The sequence below is a fragment of the Theropithecus gelada genome, chromosome 9, assembly GCF_003255815.1.
Source record: "Theropithecus gelada isolate Dixy chromosome 9, Tgel_1.0, whole genome shotgun sequence".
Taxonomy (NCBI): Eukaryota; Metazoa; Chordata; class Mammalia; order Primates; family Cercopithecidae; genus Theropithecus; species Theropithecus gelada.
The window spans coordinates 56,972,259-56,990,600 of NC_037677.1; the positions used below are offsets into that span (position 1 = coordinate 56,972,259).

General features: G+C 40.6%; 1 protein-coding gene across 50 annotated transcripts in view; it reads left to right on the plus strand.

Moving 5' to 3' along the window:
* KCNMA1 (potassium calcium-activated channel subfamily M alpha 1) overlaps positions 1 to 18,342 on the plus strand; it is a 755,234-nt gene that overhangs the window by 612,615 nt on the left and 124,277 nt on the right. For 31 of the 50 annotated variants that reach the window (XR_003121084.1, XM_025395829.1, XM_025395833.1 and 28 more), the window contains 2 exons: positions 4,979 to 5,065; positions 9,579 to 9,655. Coding sequence is in view for 49 of the 50 variants with exons in the window: in XM_025395829.1 (XP_025251614.1) it covers positions 4,979 to 5,065; positions 9,579 to 9,655 (164 nt within the window). In the remaining variant the exon portion in view is untranslated. Of the gene's footprint in view, positions 1 to 4,978; positions 5,066 to 9,578; positions 9,656 to 13,431; positions 13,441 to 18,342 lie in introns of all 50 variants that reach the window. The other 19 variants (XM_025395822.1, XM_025395831.1, XM_025395842.1 and 16 more) reach the window with 2 other exon arrangements.

Here is an 18,342-nt window from a genome sequence, read left to right on the forward strand (position 1 = left end):
TCAAACAAAGTTCCAACTGAGAGTCATTGTATATGAACTTGTGTGATCAAAGAAGCCTCTTCTCAATGGCGTGATTCATCTGGGCATAGCATGAACGGAAACCCTAGATGGTTCTTATTTGCTTGCTTTAGTTAATGAAGTCCCATTAGCTTGCTAGACACAAATATAATTACTACGTTATCAAGTACAAACTATGTTCTCATATGAGTCATGCTATTTTTTTTTTAAATTGCCTGAGGAATGGTACATCACACCTACCAAAAATGAAAGGGAGAGGAGAGAAATATATATCTACCATATTTACCTGTAATGGATAGACGTTTCCTTAAACAATATCTGTTTCAGTGGAATTACCAATCATTGGCTGTCTCCAGAAACAGGAAACAAGTAAAGTTTACAATGATTGAAGACAAAACTAGATGTCTCCCAGTTGTGCACAAGTGGTGGAGAAAGGAATACGTTTCTTTCCTCCATCAAGCTGCAGTCTTCCAACTTGACCCAGTGTTTAGCAAGAAATACCCGATGAAGTGTGATACAACTTGAGACATGGTGCTGCTCTCATGGAGGGACCTGATAGAGACATTTCCCCATGGGACTGAGCCCCGTTAGCCAATTCCATGTAGATGTGTTTTATGTGTAGGAACCCATATTTCTCTTTGAAGGTTTGCTTTCAGTGTTGAAATCAATTGCTCCAACTTCCCAAGGGGCACACTGTTTACATATTGGGATATTTACATATTCATACTTAATGCCTCTGAGAGATTGCTAGTTCATTGGCCAATCCCCTAGCCCTAGCAGAGGTGTGGTCACTCCTTTAATCAGCCTGACTGATGAGAATTGTAGCTTGTTCTTTGAAAGAAAACTGTGACCTCCTTTCCACTTATTTGTGAAGAAGGAAAACTTCTGGGACTGAGGTTTTAAAAACTTATTTTTTTAATTCATTCAACCAATAGTTGAAATGTGCCTGTTGCATACAATGCTCTAAGCCTGCTACTCCAAAAAACTCAAAGGTAAACAGAATGTGATCATGTTTTGTACCCTTCTACTCAACTGTGGGTTCCTTACAGAAAATACGTATTTGCTCCATGTAGGAGGTGAGTAAACACACAATAAGTCGAGACTGAAAACTAGTCTGAGAGCAAAAGGAACAGAGACAGCAAGTATCCTTGAAGAAGGGACCACACTAGCCCTGTGCTTCTAGCTGTCACTGGATGTTTTCTGTTGAAACCAGTAAGGTCAAAGAAGAAAGGATAATTTATATATTCCTTGAAATGAGGGAAAGTCCACCTCTGCCAAGATGTCCTTGTTGGAATTCTGTTAATGGATATATGGGCTTTTTCTCTTAGAGATTTTCATGATTCTTCACATGACACATGTTGAAGTTTATCTCTGATAAACTAGTGAATTACATAAAGTTGGAGCCAGAGAACTGATTTAGAGTAGTGCACAGGGAGAGAGACTGTTGGCAGTCATTAAAACAAAACAAACTTAACATTGGATACTCTCCTAAAGAGATCAGAGATCCTTGGAAAAATTTATGTATTCCTATTAGAAGGTCAATAACAAATTCTAAAGATAGTAGGCAAAAGGGGGAGAAAGTCACTACTATCCAAAATCCTTCTCTTTTTATATTTTGAAGAAGAGGGGGATTAGCATTTTATTTAAACTTTCTAGATTTGGAATGTGTATAGAAGACTTAATGTCTAAAATAAGTATATATATATATATATAAAACCAGTAATGTAGTTCCTGGTGCTTCAGCACCAAGAGCATCTTTGTGTATCTAGATTTCTTTCTTTCATTGTTTCAAGGGCTGGGTCCATTCTTTAGATTCCCACCCAGAAGGCTGCCTTAGCCTTAGCTGAGTATCTGCAAACGGTTCTGCCTCACATCTCACATGGGGATGGTTTAACCCCCCTCACCCCTGTTCACAGGGAATAAGAGGGCATCCTGGAATCCACATGACCTGTGGGGCAATTAGAGATGCTTTTGGTTCCTTACACAATCAGCCATAGATTTAAGGAACAGAGGATACTTCACTATGCAGACAAAAGTCAGTCTAAATTAGCTGACCACCAGATATTGTGCAGGGATAAAATGTTTTGGATTTCCTTGCAGTCAGTGGAAAAGTCTTCCAATGACAGTAGGGCACCTCCTGGGTCATTTATTAGCAGCAAGGACAAAGTGGAGAGTAATGGTGCTGTGAGCATTTATTTACCTCTCAGTTTTATAATCACCTAACTCACTGAGAGTAGCAACTATGAATTTAAGACCTTCTATGTGTCAGTCATGTTGCACATAGTACATTCTTTAACTCTCTTAGAGACATTGTAAGCTAGCGATTATTCACCCATTTTATAGATGAGAAGTGTGAGGCTTACCTGCATTTATAAAGCCAGGACCCAAAGAGGTGAGACCTGATTCATGTGCCTGAACCCTTAACCAACATCAGCAGCAAACCTGAAACACAAATGTTCTTTACATCAGAGCCCAAAATCTTTCTTCTCCACTGCACTAACTGGACTAAAGCAAACTCAAAGGCTATAATAAATTATCTCAACCTGCACTCTCTACAATGCCAATTCTAAATGTTCACTGTAGGTTAATTATTGTTAATTGTTGATAAAGAATAATGAAACACATAATATGAAAAAAGGAAACAGCATTCTATGTGATGCTTATTTGGTTCATATATGTCATCAAGACTTTGATGTGGGTCAGATTTTTCCTTTTGAATTCTGTTGTTCAAATCATGATAGGATTTTTTTTCCATTCAGAATTTTTTCTTGCATTTTTTATATGAATAATGTCAAAATGTAGGCTTTTATAACTTTAAGGAACTAGCTCCTTTAGGCTCCAGAAGTGCATGGAATATTTTGTGTAAGTCCTTATACATTATTCTGTAGTGTACAGTTCTTTACCCTATAATTTAATCTCATTAATGGGCAAGGCATTTTGATAAGAAGCCTGTATTATATTCCATGGGGTCAGCTAGAGAAAATCTCTGATAACTTTGTTGAAAATGAAATACACTTTGGCTTTTCTTTACAAGAATTAAGAAAAGGAACAATAACTCACATGCATTGAGCCTTCTATACATCATCTCACTTAATTCTCTAAAGACTATTATTACCATTATCCACCTCTTGTAGGTAAAAAAGTTGAGTTCTAGGGAGATTTAGTACCTGGCCCAAAGTCAAACAGCTATTAAGGGGTAGCGTTGGAATTTGGACCCAAATTCTGATTGCAGAGCCAAGGCATGTAAAAACTGCCTTGAAGGAAAGGAGGTAAAAAAAAAAAAAAAATGTGCGAAATTTAGAATCCTGCCCTTCTAAAACATCATACTGAATTGGCTTTGAAAGATAAATTCATCTAAACTGTATGAGCTCTGACACTTCGCCCTCGTGATTGCATGAAGTCAGAGGGCTCATTATACCCATGTGAAGAGTTGGCGGAGGGGTCATTAGGAGGTGCTTATGGAGAGCTGCTGCTCAGTGCAGGCCGTGCTATTAGTGTGGACTGCTGCTCTCTGATTTGGGAGGAATCTCATTGCTGCCTGTGGTTGTAGGGCTGAACAGTTAAATCTTCATAGCCTTTTGATATTATTGAGTGTTAATAATAGCCATGACACAAGTACAGTTTCCTCCTGTCAGGTCTTGTTATAAGTAATGGTAGATGTTCTTGTGACCACAGACAATTATTTTGCGATAATGGTCTGCTCAGAGGTCTCCCAACCAGGTGAATAAAGGTTCACCTGTGTCCTTCCTGTATGACTACAGACATATCACTTCACTGACCACAACACTTTTCTGAAATGGTTTACCAGTAGAAAAAAAGATTATGTGTTAATTACCATCCTCTATATTTTGATTGGTTGGGGCACCTGAGAACTTCCTTTAGACTGATTCCAAATATCTATTACCTTATTAAGCAACATCTTTTCAGAACAAGGAGTACCTCTGCTGTTTCTGTTGCTTCATTCAGAGTCCCTAAATTCAGTATCCATTAAGCCTGAAGTCTCTTCTCAGTCTGTGCATCAGACAATCTTGTATTCTGCTTTTGATCTGCAGAAAATTAAACTTGTTTGTTTCATCCATTTATTAGATTAGGATACATTTATCTCTTCTGTCAGTCCAAACACATCTTGGCCAGCTAATCTATTTACGCCACTTTGAAATAGGACAATGTATATTTAGGTTCCCACTTCTCTGCAGGGCAAGTTTTTTTAAGGGGTGGTTTGCATTTGTTTTCTCAATTTGCCTCAATTAGGACATGCTAGACACACATCTTATTCAAACACCCTGTAAGTTTTTATAAACAGCAGACTGGAATCGTTAAGTATATCCAACTGCTAACTTAAAAAAAAAAACTGTTTGGGTAAATCCAATTCTTCCTATAAAGGCTGTACATGGAATCAATTTCCATGTCCTTATCAATGTCATGAAGACGTTCAGTTTCCTTCTGCATTGGTTACAGGTGTCTTGTACCATTCCCCGTGGTAATATGTGGTGTGTGTACATGTATGTTTATGTATACATATAGGGGTCCCATTAATGCTCTGTCATTTAATGGAAAATTGTTGTAGCAATAGTTTCATCAGGCCAATAATGCTTCTGTGTTGACCACCAATAGCAGTTTCAAAAGGAATGTATTCTGATGGACTTTGCTTCAAATCATATGCCCATGATGGCAGCTAGACTGCCCCATTATATAAACCCAGGCCCTAAAACTTTGATTTGCTTTGATTTCCTCAACTGGGAGCATGCCAACCTGGGAAGTAAGCAGTAGTGCTTAATGATGGCATTATCCAACTAAATGTATGGGGCAGTGGGCATTGGGCTCTGGACAAAATCTTTGGGGAAAGCTCTAGACTAGTGGGCCCCCTATAAACACAACAGTATGGTGTAGCCTTCGAGGTTTTATTCAGAACATGACCTCACAAATGTATCTTCTCTGTTTGTTTTTGTTCACTGAGCAGTATATTAATTAATCCTGGAAACCATCTTAAGATCCAAGAAGGTACTTTAGGATTTTTCATCGCAAGTGATGCCAAAGAAGTTAAAAGGTAAGAGTTTATTTTCAACTGGCTTTCTTTCTGGCCCAGCCATAGACACCTTGATGCATGGAAGTAGGCAGGCTTCCATAACCCCAAAACTCCTTAACATGTCTATGGCCATCAATTGGTGTAAGAAAAACTTCCACAGACTCCTGTTCATGTAGTCAATTCCACATGTCTAAATGAGAATAATAAAATTTTAGAACTAAGAAGCCTAGTTACCTGCTCATTCATTTTATGAGGGAGAAAATGGGGGCTCAGAGAGCTGAATGACTGCTCAAGGTCATCCTGATTCCTGATGACCCAGAACAACATAACAAGACAACTGGCTGTTTGTCTAGTGCTCTTTACTTAATATTATCTGGGAAATTTACTTGAGAATTATCAGTTTTCTACTGTCCCTGCCAAGTAGAATTTCAAAAGGTTGGGATTAATTTCAGATAGAATATGAAACTGACTCTATTTCTGTTTGTGGCCTACTAGGTAAGTGGCTGAAGTTGTCAGTTTCAGTTGTTAAGCCACTCGAAGTACAGCACAGGATTTCATTGGCCTGCATGTTTCATGACATTTTTATTCGTATCCTTAAACCTGTTTAAGCAGCCTAGGAATTCACCAGGTCCTTTCCAGCACAACATGGAATATTGTTGTATTTTATTCTAGCCTATGAACTTGGATAAATTTACTAGCAGAAAATGCGATGCAAATGTTCAGACAGGTCATTCAGCTCAAGAGTAATATTCCATAAAATATTTTAAGTACATTATTAATTGTGAAGGTCTATCATTATTTATATAAGCCTATGGTCTTCATTGAATGAGTTCCTCGTCAAAGCCAGGCCTGTACTAGGTGTGCTACATTCTTTATTGCTGCTCTTCAAAATAACCCTGGAAGGTAAGTCTTCTTAAACACTCAGAGCTTTGGTTTCCTCATCTGTAAAACTGAGATAAGTGATTTGTCTGAGACCATGAGGCACATAAGTAAGTGGCAGAGCCCAGAATGGAACTGGTCTTTCCTTTTCTAAAACCCACTCTCTTTCTACCAAATTTAATAATACTACCACATTCTTACAAAGGAGGGTTTATTACACCCCAGCACTATTTTAGGTACTAGGTTCTCTGTATCTAAAACTTGTTAAAATCTCACAGCAACCCCATGAGATAGGTAGCATTACTCTTTCCCACTTTACATATGAGGAAACTGAGGCACAACTTGGCTAACTAACTTGCGCAAAGCCATACTGCTAGTGAGGAATAAAGCCAGGAAGTTCGGTTCCAGAGCTTGCACTCTTAATTATTTGCCTGGGTTGAGCCTGACACCCTGAGCACAGAACAATGACATGTGAGCGTGGATACTTAGGGTCCTCTTCCTCCCCACCCACTCTAGCAAACTAAGCCATACTGGCTACAGAAGCTTTCAGGAAAAAGAAAATATGGGCTGGTGGAAGAAAAAAGAATTCTTAAACTGAGCTCTCTAATAACTTAAATTTATTTCTGCAAATTGGGGAAAGATTGCCATGATTCAATTGTAGGGGAAAAATACCTCCCTACTCAGTTCACGGAATCTCCCTGTTGTTCAAGAGTATCCTGAGAACTGGGTACACCTGAGAAGGGAAATTAGGATGAATGGGACTGAACCTTCCCTCTCCCTGTGCTCCAATCAGGTCTCCTGGAGAAGAAGCTTGTGCCCTTGTCCAGACTGTGAGACACAAAAGCTTGAAACAGCATCTCAGCACCAAGTACAGGAGGCTGGGGAGCACAGGAGCACCATATATCACGTATACCTCCCAGATAGCAAATATAACATGAAACTCCCATTTGTGTAATTCTATTTCCTATTGCATCTCTCACTAATGAATGTCACAAATACCAGGCCGTCCAAAAAACAAATTACCTCCTATATTAGGGAGTGCAATATGTCTCATTTCAGTGCTTTATGGTATTCACAAATACATGCTGACACAATCAGCTACAACACCAGCCTGTAATTTTCCATGGTGTGTGATGTGTCAAAGCAAATGCTGTCAGTTAGGGTATTTCAAATAGATGAAGACTGCAGAAAACCACAGAAAGGACATTGGAGATTTGAATGAAACTAAACAAGTTTTGTAAAAATGGAAAAGTAGATTATGATGATCTAGTATCGAGTTTGCACCCTCCACTGCAAAAAAGCAGCAAAAGAAGTTAATGAATTCTGGCTCATAGAAAGCTTCAGATGCAGTGCTTTAGAAAATGAGGAGTGAAACCATCCCACTGCAGTCTTAAGAAGGTCACTTGAGGATGGACATTTGGGTACTTGCTCTTTCCTCCTTGCCACCAAATATTTTCCTTTTAAAATAACATTGGAACATAGACTTTAATATAGGAGTCACAAAACGGTGGCTCAGTGACTCAATTTGGCTTGCACATATGATTCTTTTGAGTCACAATTTTTAAAAATAAGTGAGTTGCCAAGGTGAAAAAAGTTACAAGCTTTTATATAAAAATTCTTATTACTCGTTTCTCCTGAAAAATTGGCAGATCTAATAATACTGGGAAGCAGTCTCAAACTCACTCATTCATTCACCCTTCAAGTATGGGTAAGTCATTTACATTTAGAAGGCTCTATACAAGGCACCAGGGAAACAGTGGTGAACAATGGGAGAAGTCCCAACTCTCACAGGGCTCATATTCTAGGCAGGAAAGAATGACAGTTTTTTTTTTTTTTTTAAATTAATGGTAAAAGAATTAATGCAACTGAGTCACTGATTTGGGTTGGGTATAAGTGAAAGCTTCTCAGAGGGGATGGTATTTGAGCAGAGATTGAGATGAAGCTAAATAATCCATCAGGCAGGGATCAGATAGGAAGAGGAGATGGGCTGCGAAGAAGTTCATTGTGGGTAGGAACCCCAAGAAGGAAAGTGTGGCTAGGGAATAGATTTGGAGAGAGTGGTATGAGATGAGGTTAGAGAGAGGCAGAGGCTGGCTCCTAAAGCACTTTATAAAAAGGTTGGATCTGTTATAAAATGGAAATCATTGACAGCTTTAAGCTGATCTGATGTATATTTTGAAAAGGTCATTCTTCCTGCATTGTAGAGAATGAGAGGAATGGGGCAGGAGAAGAGGTGAGAGACTCAGCTCCTATTACACAGTTTAGGTGAGAGATGATGGCAGCTTGGACTGACCACTGAGTGGAGGTGGAGAGAAGTGGGTCCCATTCAGACTATATTTTGGAGAGTGTGTAGAACCCCCCAGTGAATTGGGTAGAAGTGAGGGAAAAAAGAGGAATGAAGGATGAAGGCTAGAGTCAGGGCTTAAATTGTGTTGATCTTAACCAAGATGAGGGATACTAGAGAAGGAGCAAGTTTTGGGTAGTAGGAAGTTAAGCATTCTATCTGGGCTATGTTAGGTAGGAGATGTGCACTAAACATATACACAGTGATATCATAAAGGCAGTTGGATCTTAGAGTCTGGAGTTCTGGGGATAAGTGTGAATTGGAGATGAATATGTAAATGTGGGTGCTGTTTCTTGTCCTGGCAAGAAACAGATGACACACTTAAATGGGAAAAAGGAGGAGAGTTTTATGAAGAGAGTGTGTAAAGTTATGGGCAGATAGTTAAGGAAAACCAATAAAGGATGGCCAAACACTCCAGAGCTAGCAAGAAAGGGGAGCCACCTTCACCCTAGATCTGTAGGGTCAAGGGGAAGGAGGGCTATCAGGAGCTGGAGAGAGAGGCTGTCATGTGCCATTTCATGGACCTGGCCAGGAGGGCACCCAGGGGGTCAAGGTGGTGACCTCATCCCCCCTCACCCTACAGTCTCCTGTTGACTCCTCCCACTGGACATGCAGACCAGGAAACTGGAGGACAAGGCCACAGTGAGAAGAAAACCATCATTTAGTGCATGTTCTCAGGGCTGGATAGCATGGGAATTGGTCCAGTCAGCATTGGAGTAAAATAAGCTATGAAACTCCAGAGGGGGTTTGACAGAGGAACCCACTGACTCGTGGCTTTCGTTTTTCCTTCTCTGCAGACCTCCTCAACTCTGTCTCACTTTGGCTGACCAGAAAAGGTGCTTTCAGAGTGACAAGGTTGATATTTTCATTTGACCGAGAAACGACATACTTCTGCCCCCTCAAGTATATATTTGACCAGACTGTGGGACTTTTGGTGTTGTATTTAACTTCCCCACCAAGGGCCCAGGGCTCATTGCCCACGTGTCCCCATGAGTAGCATCAAAGGCTGTTCTCAAAAATGAAAGACGAGTGAGCAGACGCAGTGTGTCACATCAGCAACTTTTTTCCCAGTTCCTTTGCAAATGGAAGTTTATGAAAAGGAGCACTAACTCAAATCACAGAATCCTGTGTTTGAAATAAACGGTCTTGCAACAAACATTTCCGACTGCAAATGTCTAAACCTTTCAAAAGATTAAAGGAAATTAATGCTGGCATGTTTCATTAATTTGGCACCACCGTGGAGGAAATGTGGTACTCATTTCATTTGGGTGGATTATGAAATGTGTCAGTTTTTCCATTCTCTTTTTCCAGGGCATTTTTTTACTGCAAGGCCTGTCATGATGACATCACAGATCCCAAAAGAATAAAAAAATGTGGCTGCAAACGGCGTAAGTAGTGTTTCTCTCCCCGTCCCCTCCCTCTCTCATTCCCATTCCCCAAATTCCTTTTCCTTTCCTTTTCTTATTAGAGAAACACTAAACATCAAGAGTTTTCTTGAATATGTTTATGTTTCACCCACCAGTTTAAAGAAATATGAAATCAATACCTGTCCTTGCTTTGTTAGAGCAGAGGATGAAAAATCACCACCGTCAACACCTAGGAATGAACCCTGTGCCTAGTCCCTGCTTCTTTACTCTAGAGACGCCTCAGTAGATGTGTCCAGTCTAACACAGACAAGTATGATATATAAAAAGGAGGAGAACTAAAGCCATAGAGAATGAAGTGTTTTTGTATCATGATTTCCAGTGGATTGGGTACCCCTGGGTATATGGGGTTGAGAGAGAAACTAAATCTGAGGACTTGGTCCCCAAAATGGAAGTTGTCTCTTTCCATTTGGAATTCCTGCCAGTTTTAATACCACAGGCCGGAATTTGCAACTGTGATGCCTTCAGACTGCCCCCAAGAAAAAACTTTCCATTGTCAAAGGGCTTCAATTGCCATCGTCCCAAAGGTCGAGCTCATGCATCGTTGCTCTTTGGGGTAGACTAGACTGGGCTCAGTTGTTTCTGGCATATTCTGTCTCAAGACCCCTCTAAAGCTGTTTGCCACTGGGGCCTCTTGAGAAAGATATAGTGAGTCTAGAACGTGGAATTGTGAGCTCCTGAGACAACATAACTTAAGTGGCCTTTGCTTTGAGAAGGTTGTGCCTTTTGCAGTAATTATGCTGTATTGCCTAATAGAAATTGTTCTCAACCCTCGAAAAACAACAACAACAAAAAAGATGCCATCCTTCCTATGGTGAGTTAGTGTTTTAGAAGCTCCTCACAATCATTGCTTTGATTCTCACCCTAACCCCATGTAATTGGCAGGGGTGTTATTAATCCCATTTTACAAAAAGAGGAAACTAAGCTTCCAAGTTTGAGAGGATGAGATTGCTGACAGTCACACAGCCAACATACAGGGATTTGGGCACACCTGAAGGCCTCTATTGATTCTCTGGGTGCTCTAACAGTTTTTTGCAGAAGGGAAAGGAAAGATGGGCAGTCTTGGGTCTGATGAGTAAGAACAATTATGAAAGATGACCCCATAAAAATCCTGGTTCACAAGCAGAAGCCAGACAGAAGAGCACCATTTCTGAGGTATGCCACTGAAGGAAGGACGTTTTTCATTGTACTCCTAGAGGGGGTACAGAAAATGTAGAACCAGTCATCTGTAAATATCGCTCTGCTGGAGCATAGAGAAGTTCCTCAATCCATGGGGAAAATTCTCTTGGGGTGCACTCTTGGTCTAGAGAAGTTTCTGCAGAAATCCCCTCAGGATGGGGCAGCTTAGGCCCATGGGATTCCTCCCCCTGTTTCCACTGACTTAATACAGCTGGTCCCCTTCCCCCAGACTCTTACAAAGATGAGTATTTATTGATATCTCAAAACAAGAGCCTCTAATTTCTTGGGACCTAAGAATTCCCTGATTCTGACAACCTACCAAGAGGAGCATCTAAGAGAGAACAAGGCCTAGAACGAACCTCACTGCCCATTCAACCCCCACAGACCCCATGAATCCAAAGGCCGTCTTCACCAGGCAGTCCATCCTAGCCATGCTCAGTTGGTTGTGGACACAGCAGCGTGGCTGAGTTGACCAGACATCTCCTGAATCATTTCAATCAGAAGGAGCACAACCGTCTGAGGGTTGAAGCAAATAAGAGAGAACAACAAATACAAGAGGTGAACAATTCTGTAAGGAACGCTTGTAGTGAGGAGTTGAGAAAGGGAGGAAAGTGAGGCCAATAATCCCTGACAGGATATTTGCCAGACCCTCGTCCCACAGAGTATCAAGGAAATAGCAAGACTGTGATTCAAGTATTGATTAGCCATTCACATATTTTTGAGTATCTTCTTTGAATGAGGTGCTATTTTTGGTTCCAGGGATGGAGTGGTGAACAAGGTAAAGTCCCTGCCCTCCTGAATCTTTTACTCTGGTGAATGGAGACAAACCATGATCTTGCAAATAAATAAATTCAGAGATAGCCAGTGCTAAGAGGAGAGAAGAGACTGTCTGAGGGTTGAGGAATACTGCAGTGGCGCTACTTTATAGCTTGGAAGGTCAGGAAGGCCTCAGTCAGGGCTGATGTTGAGGTCAAGACCCAATCCAGATAAAGAGAAGAGCAAAGGTCAAGGTCAGGAGGCAGGAATGAGTTTGTGGTGTTTGAAGGATAGAAGAAAGACCAATGGCACTGGGGAGATAATAGTATGAGATGAGATTAGAGAGGGAGGGAGGGGCTGTGGTAAGAAGTGGGGGTTTTAGTCTTTTATTAGGAAGTCATTGGAAGATTTTAAGTGAGGAAATGTCATCATTAGTTCTTAGTTTAAAAGATGTCCCTGGTGTCCAGATGGAGAGCATTCTCTGGAGGAAGGAGTGGAAGTGGAAGGATGAAGTGAGAACTTCCCTGACTCTTGCTCTGACATTGGAATGTCCCTCATAGGATGCCATAGTGGAACACAGCAGACTAAACTGTCCCTAGAAATAAGAAATAAGGATTTGGCCTCTAGGATATTTTTCCACCTTGGTTCCAGACAAATAAACAGCAGCAGGCTTTAGCTTCATCCTGGAGAGAGAGGCACATAATTGTTTGAAATAATTTTATTCTCTTCATTTCCTTTAAAGTTGGTGGAGCTAGTGAGGTATATAATCTCCCATTACACACTGCACCAATTGCTGCAAAAGGCCTGCCTCTACAAAGCCAAGCCAGTGCAACAAGGGCCTCACTTCCTTCTCTGTACATCTGCGTGCCTCCTCCCCCAACCTCAGCTTCTTCATTTCACAAAGGCCTTTGGCTATGTAACAATCAGAATTGTCCGAATATTGTTCCTACTAATTGAAAGGCCATAGAACAGAGGGCACGATGCAGATGTGTGTATGCGGTGAGGGGGTGGTTAGAATAAAATGAATTATTAAAAATAAACCTCCCCATGTAGGTCAGGCAAGTGAGGAAATTGGAGAAGATGTTTTAGTTGCAAAGAACTTTAATTAGAAGAAACTAGGATTATTAATAACACACTGTGGGGACCCCCATGCCTTTGAACAGACATTGCTTGGTTCCCAGTCTAAGTTGGAGAAGACAGCTGACCCACATACTCATCTGTCCAAACGTGTTAGTCCGGGTATTAATAATTCACCCTGGAATGGTAGATCCCTTGAGGGCAGAGCCCATGACAGTCGCTGGCCCTTACCCATAGCTTCCTAACCCTCCTTCCCCAACCCAGTCTTCCCCTTTCACCTCCACCCCTACCTCCTCATTCACTTTCATTCAGTAACCTTCAACATTTCACGTCATCTCATCTGGAGAAATATCAGGTGCGGACATTCCATTTCTGGAAATCCTGTGATAGTATAGTTTAACGTTTGCATTTCTTTCCATTTCTTCATAGCTCTCTATCAAGGAAAAGAGTCAAATTCAGCTGTCTGGCCGAGGAGCAAGTTCTCAGGGTCTACTATTTACCCATTTTCTTTTTCTGTGTAACAAACATTGTCTAATGATTTATATTTCTTCCCCCAGCCTCTAAAAGTTTGCCAAAGTGTGGACTCCTAGGGGACAAGTAATGTCTAGTTTGATGTGTTTGAAGGAATTTTCTTTGACTGCAAATCATTGACATATCTTTGATTTATTTTTTTTCTCTTTGCTGCCTTGGAATACGGCCCCTACTCTATTTTAACTGCACACTGGTAGTGATATATTGTGAGTAAAACGGGTTCCCAGCAGCCCGGAGTCCAGTTCCCCCTGTCTTTCTCTAGAAGAGATACTCTTTTAATTTTCTGTACAGTTGTAGTTTCCTTTTTACTTTTGGTATTTATGTTGCATGTAGCAGTGACATCATGCCCCAACTCCTTCATCCCCCAACGCAGTCTACAGAGTAGTCTGGAGCCGGAGAGTCCACAGGGAGCCTGCTCTCCATCCATCCACCGCAGTCCCCAGGCTCTGGCCAGCTTCGGGCACTGTCTTATTTTTCCATTTGAAAATAAGACCTTGACAACAGTGTGTTTCTCTTGAAGACCTTGTCTCAGGACTTTTAAAGGACTCTGATTAGGCTGAAATAATTACCACTATAGCTGTAGATGCTTCATCAGCTGGGGTAATTGTCATGCTTGCCTTTGATAAATTATACTTGGTCTCCTTTGCTATTGAGCTTCAATTCCTCTCCTAAAGGAAACACATATGCCACATATATATTCCCATGTTGTGATATATATATATACACACACACACACACACAATATGTACCATGATGTATCAGAATATATGTACATTCTTATATGTAAAAATCCATATTTTTACATATAAGAGTAGAGATATTCCATAGTGTGATGTATTTATTGCAGTATATGCCTCTCCGTACGAGAAGTGCTCACTAGATAATTAATTGGTTACTCAACTTTGGGACTGTAAGTATCTTAATTGTTTTACTGGAGACAAGTATTTGCACAGTGGTAATTATTTTCTGCAGTCTACGAAGTTTCCTAGCTTTACAATGAAGTTTTTCTTTTAGTCAGTACTCAGTAGGACACACCCAGTTGCTTTATGAGTGTTAGTCAGACATCTTGGAAGATCTGTTTACCTGTTTAAGGCAGAAAAACTGACTGGAGGAGAACATTCCATTTCAGCAATGAGCTATGCATAAGTCTGAACAAGTCAATGCAAGTGTCTGAACCTCTAGCTTACTCAAGGAATAGGATGTCCTTTTACTCAACAAGATGTGGCCATTGAGGAGGAGCTTTTAAGGCCAGCGTTGAGCTTTGGGTCTTTACTCGTGTTTGTAAGGCTCTACTGAAAAGGAGACCCAATCTGTGGAACAGTTCAGTCCAATGGCTCTGGAATTTGGAGAAGATGTTTCAAATTCGGTCCTCTCATTCCTTTGCAGCAAAAGAGGCAAGTTGATCATCTGATTTTTGTTAGTCATCAGTGTTTGGAGGGTATAGATTGCTCACTTTAAAAACAAAACACAACAATGACCTTCTTCAATTCAATGCACAATCTTGCCAAAATCGACTCTGTGGCTTTTTTCATCGACAGAACCCTTTAACCATGGCTTGAGGGCATGGCCCTCTTTCATACCTGCAGAGTTGCATACTAAATTGAATGCTCCTTCAGAATTGGAGAGAAAATGTGATGTCAATCAACCAACAACTCTAGTGCCAAATACTTCTGCCTTCCTCAGCCACAATATGGTCGTTAGGGGCAGAATCAACTAGCTTGGTGTGCTCTGTGCTGCCAACATTAACTAGCTTTTTCTTTCTCCTCTTTCTGTTTTTGGAAAACCACCTGGAAGACCCTTCTTCTTACTCCAGAAGGTAATGGGAGGAATTTTGCTAAGTGAAGATATCATTTCTCATTTATAGGACTTGAAAGAATATTCTCTGATTCCCAGTGCCACATCAAAGGCCTCACCTTAAATCCTGGTGGACTTTTTCTTCTGTGGATATTTTTATTAGTAATGTTAGTTGCTGCAGAGCCCATGAAGAGTAGCTCCAGGGTTTATGCTTGGAAATAATTCCTCCTTCATTTGACTGATTTTAAAAGTGAGGTTGTGACCTGAGAAGTATCTATTGATTGAATGGCAGATGTTTTTTTCTTCCATCCCAGTCTTCCCTTGAATTTGCTTCACTTGAAATCTAAAATATTTTTCCCCAGCAGTTGGAAAACTCCACTTGGGCCCCTCAGTCCAGTACTGCTTTTTTCTGCCCCTTCCAATCCACCCTGGAAATTAAGATTCTGCAATTGGAAATTGACTGACAATTTGGTTGCTGATGCAGGAGGCAGATGGTGCTGAGGATAGGATGGAATCCAATTCTTCCTTCCATTCCAGGCTTGGCTCAGAAAGGCCAGCCAGCAGAGAACCTGAGTTTGACAGCTGGTTATCCATTTGACTTAAGGAAAGAGCAGTAACTGAGCTGCGTCTTCATCAGCCACTTTCCAACAGGTTTCTGATCTCATGATCACGGCCTTTCAGAATAGAGGAAAAGTTGTCCAAGAACACTTCTGAGAAGCCTTTTTGTTTTAAACCCTCAAGAGTAAACAGATAGTTTTGATGATGTCCATTAGGGAAATACTTTTATTTTGTCTCTAAATAGTACTAGGAAGTTATAATGGAAATATTGGTTGAATATCCACTTCACCGTGGTGAAGAAAAGCACATAAAAACTTTTTCTCAAATTGTGAAACTGCTAGGACCTAGGTCTTCGGAGGAAGATGGGACCCAGGGTCAAATTCTTAGCAACCACATAACCTCATAGAATCCATGGCCCTAGCCCAATAACAAGAACTTTATGAAGTGGACCACACAGTAAACTGAGTCCCTAGAGCCTTGTATTTCTGCTTTCCTAGAGTGAAGTTGGCCTATCAGGGCAATTAATTGAGCATGAAGTTTCAAGAGCCCTAAGATGGGATGACAAGTAGCTTCGGTGTTCACACTTGCCAGAGACACACTCTTGTCTGCTCCCAGTCTCAGGAAGCTGCAGCAGGGCTTTAAAAAGGAGACCCAGTCAGCTGCCACCGAAATAGTCCTACTGTGCCAGCTGTGGCTGCAGACCCTAGACTCATCTCCTAGGACCTCTCACCCTTTCATTCCCCCTACCCCTAATCATCTGCTGTGGATCGTGAGAAGCCATTGAATTGAAATGACACTGCACATATTTCAATTCTCAGAGACAGCAGGGTCCTCTTTCTGCTCCTTTTGGAGAAAGGCTAGTTCCAATTGCCTGTGAACTAGCTGCTCTTCCACATCGATCCACTAGATGTCCTCATAGATCTACTTTGCATTACCATTGACATCCTGGGGAAAACGTTGTCTGAGAATTGGGATTTGGTAAGGGAACAATGGGTGACTATGTAAGAAAGAAAATTAGCAAACACCAAAGGAGAGAGGACGCTTTGTGTGGCCAGGGAGTAGATAAGAAATTTACTTCTGTTTTAATAAATCTGAAACTTTCAAAGTTCCACTTTGAGACCTAACCTTCGGAATTTAAAGTGGAACTCTTCGTATCTAAAATTAACGTTCTAACCTAAATCAGCTCTAGAAAAGGAAACAACCACTGAGAAATGGAAACAAAACACCAGTGGTTCTGAATATCCTGATTCACTAAAACAAAACTGAAGGATCAGGAAGCCAGAGAGAGTTGAGAGAGATGAGGGGTGGTAATTTCCAAATTAGGAGGTCCACGACTTAACTTTGATATAATTTAATTTTACAACTTGAGAGTATAATTTTACACAGACAGTGTTCAATTCTTCTGGAACATCTACCACCAGGGAGTCAACTCCTCATCAGCTTTTAGTTAAAGAGCTTGTTCATGATTTGAATAATGGCCCAGAGGAGAGTTCTTCCTGGCCAGTACTCATATCCTTCAAGCCTGATGAATCGCTCCACCAGGTCTTACCTTTAAGAAAGTGGACCCAGAAGTCTCTAGGTGAAGACACCTGACAGGGAGTCAATGGAAATGGACTATGCCAGCAGTAGCGAAAAAGAGCCACCTTCCCAGTTGGTGGCACCTTGATCTAGACATTCTGATTCCTGAAGGTTTGTCAACATGTGGGGCTCAATAGTTTTTAACTGTTTCTGTCTTGTCTTTGAGCCTCTCATTGATCGTTCCTGCTGATTTTTTTTTTCTTTGTGTGTGTGTGTGGTGGTGGTGGTGGTGGTACTTGTTTGTCTTTTGAGATTTCTATTTTGCATTTGGTGTGAGTGTAAAAATGATTGGGAAGGAATGACGAGTAATAGCATGTTTTCTTTTTTATGCATATGCTGCTTTGGAATGTGACTGCTTATAATTAACAGTTAATCTTCTTATAGCAAATGGTTTTTTGCTGCTTCGATTACCAGTTTCAGCCTGTTCCTGCATGCTAACAATAAGAAATTTTAGAACAATGCATGGTCACCAGAACGGCTAACAATAACAGTTGCAAACAGTCCCTGAGAGCCACTGGTTTGTCGCTGTGTTTCCTCCTGAACTCATATCAAGTAGGAGGTTTACATCACCCATTCTGATCCATTTGCCTCTGAACAAATAGTTTCAAAAGTTATTTCATCTCCATCATCCTTCCCCTTATCCTTAAAGATGGTATATTTATAAGAACTTTCTTTCCCCATAAATGTGTCAGATTCTATTATTGTATATAAACCCAAAATGGCAGTATGGAAATGAAAACCAGGGACTGTTGCTAATGAGAAGCATAGCATTCCAGAGTTTGATGGGCTTCTCTTCTGCTACAGCATTTGATTAAAAAAAATTGTTTTTCAAAACGATTTATCTATGATGAAACAAAAAATCATCCTTGTTTTCCTCTTCTGTGTAAATAACAAATCAATATTTCCAGTAAAAGAAATAAGAAGGAGAAAACAAGGGAATGTCTGCAGATTGTATGCCAGATCCAGATGCATTTAAGATAAATTTATGTTCATGTCTTTAATTGAAGACTTTTTTCCCTTTCTTGACTTCAGCCATTGCTGTTTGTTTGGGATGTCTGGGCATTCACACCATGCCTTCTAAATTCCTCTGATTCAAATGCTATAGTGGAAATTTTTTTTTTTTTTTTTTTTTTTTTTTTTTTTTGGTAAAAGCTAAAGCTCAAAGGAATGATATACCA